Below are 9,167 nucleotides of genomic sequence, written 5' to 3'. Positions count from 1 at the left end.
AATACTGGATCCGAAGTAAGCTTTTCTTTGAGCTTTTTGAATGCTGTAATTTCTCGATCAGCCCATCTAAACGGAGTTGCTTTCTTTGTCAAGGCACGAAGAGGCGAAGCAATTTCAGCAAAGTACCGTATGTACCTAGGACGGGTGTGACAAGTTGACAGAGGTTTGCTCATATAATCCTTATGCGCCAACTGGTCCAATTGGTATTGGGAGTGGGTAGTCATTATTCAATTATTTCATGTAGTCCTTGTGTGCCAAGTGGTCCAATTGGTATTGGGAGTGGGTAGTATTCAATTATTTCATGGCTTGCTTACTATTTGCACTCGAAAATATTTGATAAAAATCACTTTTACACTCAAAAAGGCCGGCCCTCTCTTAGCGGGCAATGCAACATTCTTTGCACTTCGTCTTTTTAGTGATTTGTCTCCGTCACCTTGTCGTGTAAGATTTGTCAGTCGACACATGCCATTGTTGGCATTGAGTCATGGTTCTATACGTGAGAGAGAGAGAGAGTGACATTTTAGATGCCGGGATGAATTTAGGGGGTAGCTAGATGGTTTAGCCTGATTCCTGTATCCCAACAAAGCTTTACCGATTTACACATAAAACATACAACCGATTTACACATAAAACATACATTTTAGAAGTTTGTTGCGATTGTTTCTTTTTGATGGCAGAAATCTTGCCACGAGATATGTCCCCATTGTAGCATAGAGTCATGGTTTCTTTTTGATGGCAGAAATCTTCCCCATTGTAGCATTGGGTCACGGTTCTATACGTGAGAGAGAGGCACTGTCATTGTGGGTGGCTCGATGGTTTATAGCCTAATTCCCGAAAGCTTTACCGATTTACACATAAAACATACATTTCAGAAGTTTGTGGGGGCTTCATAACTTCATCTTTTAAGCGCAAAACATATACATTTTTTAATGGCTGGAATCTTTCCAAGTGGAAAGATTCTCCTTTCAAAAGCTTCGAAGAGAGCCTTAGAAAATGTGAGCAAGTAGAGCATTGAGCTATGAGTAGCAAGGGACCAGCACAGGCCGCTGTATGTGTAATTCATTGGCAGCGGAGAATGGACCATACATCACCCTTCTCTACTTCCACATCATCGGAAGGTGGGCTGCTTTGAGCTCAAAGCATGTCATTTACAGATGCTATACATTGCAAGCATTGCGCTTGCCTGAAATTTTAAACCCCCTCATTTAATTATTTCAAAAAAACTGGCACAGGCAATGCTCAAATCAAAAATATACCTCAATGTAAACCAGGCAAAGATGATTTGATCACGAGGATATACGGATTTGATCACGAGGATATAAGGAACACAAAAAAATAAAGAAGCACAGCATGGAGTAAAACAATAATATATAACCATATATCTCTCAATTAGAGACACCAAAATGTAGGAGAGCTTACTGCCGACAGTATACATGCCCTGACTGCAACAAAGAGCTCTGATTCGCTTCAATGATAAATGATAAGCCCTATAACAAATTTACCACTAACCTCAAATTACACATCAACCGCTCACAACAAAGCCCTTTCAACAAGCATGTTCTACAAATCTAAGAGGAAATCTCCTGATGGACCCACCTTTGCCGCAGCAAAAATGTAACCCCCTTGACTGCTTACCTAGCTAATTTTCTATGCATATCTTGGCTCTATGAACCTAACATCTGGATTACCGAGCCTATGAATAGCTTCATGACAAAACTAGTTCCAGGGATAATTATGGTCGGAAGCATCACTACTAATTAAAGCATTAGGCAGAGGCAGTTTGTAGTTTCCAGCCTATGAATAGTTTCATTACAAAACTAGTCCGAGGGATAGCTATGGTAGGGTGTCTCACTAGTAATTAAAGCATTAGGCAGAGGCAGTTTGTGGTTTCACTTCAGGTTCCAAAATCTCAGCTTCTGTCACTGAAGGTGAACTCGAAACTGGAGTTGCTACTTTAGGTGCCTCCTTATAGCTTGCAGTCTCACTGCTAAGTCCTGAAGCCATTAACTCGTAGATCTTCGCTCCGAATCCAGCAGGATCATCAGGCTGGAAGATACAAATGGCCCTTGTCAATCAAACAGAAAAAATCTTGAGATTAAATTGAAACCAACCAGCAATGCTTAAGTCAGAACTTACAACAAAGCCACTTGACATCAGAGCTGTCTCATACAAAAGTTCTACAATTTTGTTAGTGCCTGGCTTTCCATCTTTTCTAGCAGCCTGCAGACACCACACGTCCAGTTTTACCATGTCATAGCAATCTAATAAAACCATTAGTAGTTCACTCTTCACATTTTCAGCACTGATTTCAACATTAAATATAGCAACATCTGGGTACTCACATCCAAGTCATGGATTATGGGATGATTTGGATTGATTTCCAAAACTCGAGTTGACATCATGAATTCTCTTAGTCCTGGAGTATCTCCCAAATTTTGGGCTCTCATTATTCTGCACACAAGTCCCCACACCTTAGTATAATAGATTCACCCATCCCACCACTACTGCACAAAAAATAGGTAAGAGGCTCAGTCCAGTACCTCTCCATGTTGGCAGACCATCCATCCTTGCCAGAAATGAGCACACAAGGAGAAGAACTGAGGCGTTTCGACACGTCAACTCTAGCAATTTTGTCACCCAACTTCTGCTTCATCCAGTCACAAAGCAAACTATACTCGTTTGCCAACTTCCTCAGCTGCTCATCATCACCACCTGAATGCAGCACATTGTAAGAACCACTTACCTTCTGCCACTGAGTCGAAAATTGCAAGTGCACTACATATGTTCTCTTTTAAGCTTTTACTAAGAAGCAACAAGCTTATTCAAGCCATTCGCCAAAAAATTCAAGCCATTCGCCAAAAACTATACTATGAAGATAAACATGGGTAATCGTGCAACACTCTTATTCAAGCCATTCACGACTTCAAGCCAAAAACTATACTATAAAGATAAACATGCGGCATTGTGGTAGTTCTCAACTCCGCAGTATCAATGGCCTTGGCTTTCCTTCGTTCCCAAGAGTACTAGGTTCTTGATGGAACCCAATCGCATGAGCCTACCTATTTGAGTCGATTCCTACTTGTGATCCCTAAAGCCGAGACAAGCATTCAAGGCGAGCAAGCAGGGAAAGGATATGCTAGAACAAATAAGCGGCAGTGTGGTCTACCAGCATTGACACTTATAAAGGAAAGAGCACAGATTGCACATGAGCCAGAAGATATACCTAGATCAAAGTTTTCCTTGCTCACATCCACAAACTTTTTCCCCTCAAAATACTTGAGGTGGTGGGCTGTGACTTCATCAAGAGGCTCTGTCATAAACAGGACCTGTAGACAGAATAATTTTCACCTGAGAAAACAATTCACAAAAACTTTACCAACATAGCTCCACCATTCAAAGGCACAGAATATCCACACACGAACCTCATAGCCTTTGTTGGAAAGCTGTTCCAAGAAAGGAGCATTTCTTGCGCTTTTCACGGACTCTGAAGAAAAGTAGTAGATAACCTTTTGATCAGGCTTCATGTTGTCCACATAGTCCCTCAGCGAGATCATTTCCTCTTGATGCTTTGAGGAATAGAAGCGTAAGAAGTTGGCCAGACGCTTCTTGTTATCGCTATCCTCAGTGCAACCCAGCTTAATGTACTTCCCAAAATTCTTGTAAAACTTCTTGTAGTCCTGCTCTTCATGCCAAGGACAACGTTACTTGACACACACTAAGCTCATGAAATAAGGTTACCTCACCTCATGAAAGGGAAAAGATTATACTTCCATGACCACTCACCTCTTTGTTGTCACTCTTAGCGAGTGACTCAAACAAATCAAAGGATTTCTTTATGAGTCGCTTCCTCATTAACCTCACCTGGCATGGGGCATGGGTGTCACATTGTTACATCTCTACACTTCAGAATATTTTAACATCCACAAGAACACAAACATGTCATCAGAGCACTGTAGGACATCAACTTACAATGCGACTCTCCTGCAGAAGCTCACGGGATACATTAAGTGGGAGGTCATCTGAATCTACGACACCCTTCATGAAACTCAGGTACCTAGGGAACTGCATATTCAGATAGATTTGTTATCCTCCTATTTAGAGAATTAGCGACTTGTGAGGTACAACATTCTATGGTTTGACAACTCAGTCTACACTCACCAGCTCACCATGGAAGTCGTCAGAGATAAACACCCTCTTAACATACATTTTAATGTTCTTCTTGCCTCCGTCATCTGAACCAAAAGGAGCCATTCCTGGCACATACAGCAGAGTTTTGAACTCCACTTCACCCTGCATACACATACAGGGTAACTAAGATCAAAGCAATCTTTCAAAATACTTCATTTTCAACCTTTCTGAAACTACATTACGCTTGTGGCCATGCTCGGGTGAGTTCTTCAGGGTGGTAGTACCTGGTCACATGGGTTGAGAGATCTTAAAACAGAAACCCCAACTACATTCCCTTAAACTTTCAAACTACGCGACATGGAGAAATAGCTTACCTCTGTGCTGAAGTGTGTGTATGTCATTGGTTCAAGATGCCGATCATATGTCTTCTTGTAGAAAGCATGATATTCCTCCTTGGTCACTTCCTTGGGGCTGCGTAACTGGATAGAATAGCATTTCAAGTAGAGATATTAAAAATCATATAATGGAATTTAAACCTTCATAATTGTGAAGATTCACAGAAAAAACAGGCAGCTGATCATTACCCAGATGGGTTTGTCATCGTTCACTATATCATATGTGTAGTATTTCTCTAATATTGTCTTTGTAGCCTCCTGCAATAGAAAACCAGCACATCAAATTCACGAGACAGTAAACTAAACATTAGAACACCATGAACACTGGACAAGACCAACCTTCTTTTCCCCCTCTTTCCCTTCCTCTTGGGTTGCTGACTCATCTTTCACCTATATATTCAAAAGCCACACATCAGCTCACTAGGATGCAACAAATGCGCACGCACAAAACCAAGTACATTGCCAATGAGACCAACCTCCACTTGACGAGTCTTTTCTGTTCCCACATAAATAGGGAACGAAATAAATTGAGAATAGTTTTTCACAAGCTCTTGGATTTTTGTTGAACTAGTAAATTGCTTTGCTTCCTCCTGCAGCATAGTCCCATATATAAAGAATTAATTTGAAACTGTCTAGAACAGTGCAATCATCCAGTAAGAGCTTCTTCCAGACTATCCCACCTTCAAATGTAAAATCACTGAAGTCCCCCTTGGGATGAGAAACTCTGGATCAGTTTCTTCCCGAATCACAAATGAGCTACTATCAGCTTCAGCCTCCCAAACGTACTGCTTCTCAGACTTAGGGTTCTTAGTAGAGACAGCTACCTGTCATGTGGAGGCATGAAAAGCATTATTAAAATGGAATATAGAGACAACCTAGAAAAAGGCACAAGTGTCTAATACATCACTTTAATTGCACATCCTACACTATTTACAGCAAGCAGCAAAAGCCAGCCTTAATTTAAAGTCATGCCACACTGCACATCTTCAGTAACTGGTGGTACTACTGAGACCACGAAATACACTTCCTTAAAAAGAGATTGTTCAAATAGTAAAGATCAGCCTTCTGCAACCAATGACAGAAACAAAGGATGAAGTACTCTTCATGCAGACAGAAATGCATCAAGATTCAAAACAAGAAAATCATTAGGAGCAGGACAGACAGACAGAAAAACCTACAACTCAAAGCCTCTTTCATTGTAGTAAGTAGTATATTATTATAGGTGTCAGGTTTCGAATTCACACCCCTTCAGGAAAGCATGGTATAGTAGCCACTTGGGCTGAAACTCACTAACAGGACAATACACCTTCTGTTGCACCCTCGTGAACCCTAAGGCCCTTGCCTCTCTTGCCTCCATCCCCCATACATGAACAGAGAAACACTATAATGGCATAAGAAGAATGATCCACCCCTCCTATATACTAATAACTCGGGAGCCCACATGTGAACCTGCTCTTCCACATTCGTCACGAGTTCCCAGTTCATGCACACCATTGGGCTCTCTAGCCTGCTTGGTTTAACCCAAAAAGCTAACCTTCCTTCAATAGTTTGCCCCATACTAGTAGCATTTTACACCTACAATTTCAAGTGTCAAACTGTATCCTTGAGCTGCCATGAATATCATTCAGACTGCCTGTCCTCTAGGGCTATTGCTTTATCTCTCAATCTCACTCCACTAATCTTGCCCAGAGAGTTGATCTATTGGCCCTCAATCCTTGACAGTCTCTCGATCCACCGATTTAGGTTCGTGACATTCTCATCCCTAAGGAGTTCCGGATGATGCATCAAAAACCAGTAGATTTCAAATAATAGAAAGTACTCCGAATGAAACCGGAATTGGAGTATAGGCATGCATGTACATACACAGCATGGCGAGGGTAAATACTACCTTCATTGAGTACATCAGAGGACTAAGAAACAAGACAATCATAGTCTCTATACACGCTAAGGCAACTCTACTTTGGTTATCAGCACCTGAAACATTTGGGTTCCAGGTTTGTGTGTATATCTGTGCCGTAAGTTGAAGCCTAAGCGAACTAAGATACAGGATGATTTCTTCTCCTCCTTACAAAGATTTTACCACAAATGCCTTGTTGATTGATAATCCTTAACACAGAGCTCAAACTCATAATTCATCTTCCTACATGCCACTAAAAGCACGCCTTTGAATATCCACATGGGTCCATCCACAGAAATAAACAAGCAAATCATGCTGAGACTACTCATAGAGTCATAAAAACTTGGTCTGACACATAGAGTCAATTCCATCACGCAAAGTGCACATAACAAGGACAAGCCATACTGAAATTCAGTAAGTATTTAGACAGCAATGTCAATAATGGGCTCCATAGAGTTATACCTTGTCGGCCACTAAAAAGGCAGAGTAGAAACCAACTCCAAACTTTCCAATTAAATTGCTACTCCCAGCCAAACCTTCTTTGTTTTCCTATTTGCAACCACAACAGACAGGTTGCACAGATGAACCATTTTAGAAACGTGGGGTACACCAACCTTTAGAATAGAAGTGCAAACCTTTTTATCACCACTCAAAGCAAACCAGAAATGACTCTCTACAATTTGGCCCAGACCTTCAAAGCCTTCACAAAATTTGCAGTGCCACTTTGTGCAATGGTGCCAAGACTCGCAATAAGCTCCTCTTTTGTCATCCCAATACCAGAGTCCCTAAATCAGCAACAAACCAACAAAAAGCAATGACAAGTCAATAGTAACATGACAAATGAAGAAATGAAAGCATTGTGCATTTGCACAAGGAAGCATAGAATACTTACGTGATTACAAGAATTCTCTTCTGGGTGTCAGCTCTTATTTTTATAGCAAGCTCAGTTTCAGTACCCAGTAGATTGGGCTCAGTCACACTCAGGAAGCGAAGCTTGTCAAGAGCATCACTTGCATTGCTGTAAAACCAAGATAAAACAGTGTCATCACATGTCAGTAAGAAGGAGTGCCCTATAGGCATGTAACACGAAAATGGTACAGGAAACACAAATCACAACAGAATTCGCAACAACACTTTTGAGGCGAACTGAAATGGGAAACAACACCTCAGCAGAGGAGGATGGGGAAATAGAACTAGGGTGCAACAGGGCAGTGGTGTTGCTTGGGATGTGACTGCTGTAGAAGAAATGTGCTCTTTCAGAAATGGAAAGAAGCAGCTGAACTGCATTCCTAACATGAGAATCCTCCAAAATGGACGTTTCAAATAAGAAAAACACTTGCTTCTGGGCAATCCCTTAACTATGGTGTCCAATGCTATAGTTGAAAATAAGGTGGATCAGAGCAGCTGCAAAAACAGGAATGTACAAACCTGACCAACTCTCTCAAGAAAACCTCCTTGTGGCTATACAAGCTGTGGACAATAAGGTCAAGGAGACGACTAACCTGCAGAAACATCAGTACGGGATCAGAAAGCATTCGAAGAGAAAAGAATCTATTCAAAGAGCTCTCTCTCTTTGTAGGCCATTAGTTCATCATAACGTTGAAACAAAAACGTGATTTTTTAAACCTCGGCCTGATATGTATGCTTTTCACCAGCCACTGGAGCTGATGCTGCTTCATTTTCACGAACTGTGGAGTTGTCTGACGCAGCAGCAACTGCTCCAGGAGTAGCACTCTGTGCGGAACTACTGGACGCACTTTCAGCAGCAGCAGCCGTTGTGGCCTCGCCTCTGACTCCCCAGAAGTTCAACCTTGGCCAGGCGCTGGTGCTCTTCAGGGGCAAGTACGAAGGCCGCAGTGATGCGGAACACAGAGTAGATAATCGTCTATGGTATCGGGAACCCTAAAAAACAATCAGGAGCAAGTGATGAGTGCAACAGCCCCCGAATATGAAGTTCATTAATAATTGTTCTTCTGCCATTGCTCGAACGACAACAGGGTTTCAGCTATAGCGAGAACACCTCTTCGACAAAGTGCATACCTTGATGACGGCATCGCTGTTGAGGCGGTTGATGTCCGAGGCCAGGGGCCGCAGAATTGCAGAGACATAGCGCACGGACCTCCGACTCATGGCGATAGCGAGAAAATCAATAGAAACCCTAAGCCTAAACGTGCTACTGAGCAGAAACGCAACAGTGCGCAGAGGCTCAGAAGTACCTAGGGGCAGGAAATCCCTGCGCACAGAAACTCGAAGAAACACTATAGCCCGAGCTCGCGACAGAGAGGTAATAGCGCAATTGATGTTGTATATGAGAAAACCCTAGACCAAAAAACGGCGAACTTCTAGAACAGTCTTAAACCCTGAACCCTACACTTGCGTTTCATAAACCTTAAACCATGAACCAACCCATTACATTTTTTTTATTTGTTTCTAAGTTACGAGTTGTTTGGATGATTCAGTTTTGTGATCATAAAACTATGGTGAAAATTCATGTGGAGAGAGATTTGTGATGTATGATAGTAAATTACCCCCTTTGCCCTAGCATTAGGCTTCCCATGCGAGAGAGAGGGGTAAGAAAGGGTGGCCGTTTTCTTCACCTTTTTCACCCCGTAAGTGGATTGTAGAGAGAGAGAGATCAGATTGCCATTTTGTTCTATAGAGAATACTTTTTCACCCCATAAGTGGATTGGAGAGAGAGAGAGAGAGAGAGAGAGAGAGAGTGAGTGAGAGAGAGAGACCCCTAGGGT

General features: G+C 42.0%; 1 protein-coding gene across 1 annotated transcript; it reads right to left on the bottom strand.

Moving 5' to 3' along the window:
• Positions 1-1,351: 1,351 nt before the first annotated feature.
• LOC147603886 (heat shock protein 90-5, chloroplastic-like) lies at positions 1,352-8,864 on the bottom strand. The gene is made up of 20 exons (XM_086795959.1): positions 8,461-8,864; positions 8,047-8,322; positions 7,849-7,922; positions 7,313-7,438; positions 7,112-7,205; positions 6,883-6,969; positions 5,204-5,347; positions 5,000-5,113; positions 4,863-4,913; positions 4,713-4,781; positions 4,503-4,607; positions 4,159-4,290; positions 3,970-4,062; positions 3,784-3,861; positions 3,423-3,677; positions 3,224-3,326; positions 2,541-2,712; positions 2,343-2,451; positions 2,137-2,220; positions 1,352-2,046 (listed from the first exon to the last, which is right to left on the bottom strand). Exons 1-20 carry the CDS (start codon positions 8,548-8,550, stop codon positions 1,867-1,869), a joined length of 2,436 nt encoding a protein of 811 aa, XP_086652085.1. The 5' UTR covers positions 8,551-8,864; the 3' UTR covers positions 1,352-1,866.
• Positions 8,865-9,167: the final 303 nt, after the last annotated feature.

The sequence above is a fragment of the Cibotium barometz genome, chromosome 63 (assembly GCF_041138505.1).
Source record: "Cibotium barometz isolate CiBa-2024 chromosome 63, ASM4113850v1, whole genome shotgun sequence".
NCBI classification, from domain to species: domain Eukaryota; kingdom Viridiplantae; phylum Streptophyta; class Polypodiopsida; order Cyatheales; family Cibotiaceae; genus Cibotium; species Cibotium barometz.
This window is presented reverse-complemented; position numbering and strand designations above follow the sequence as displayed.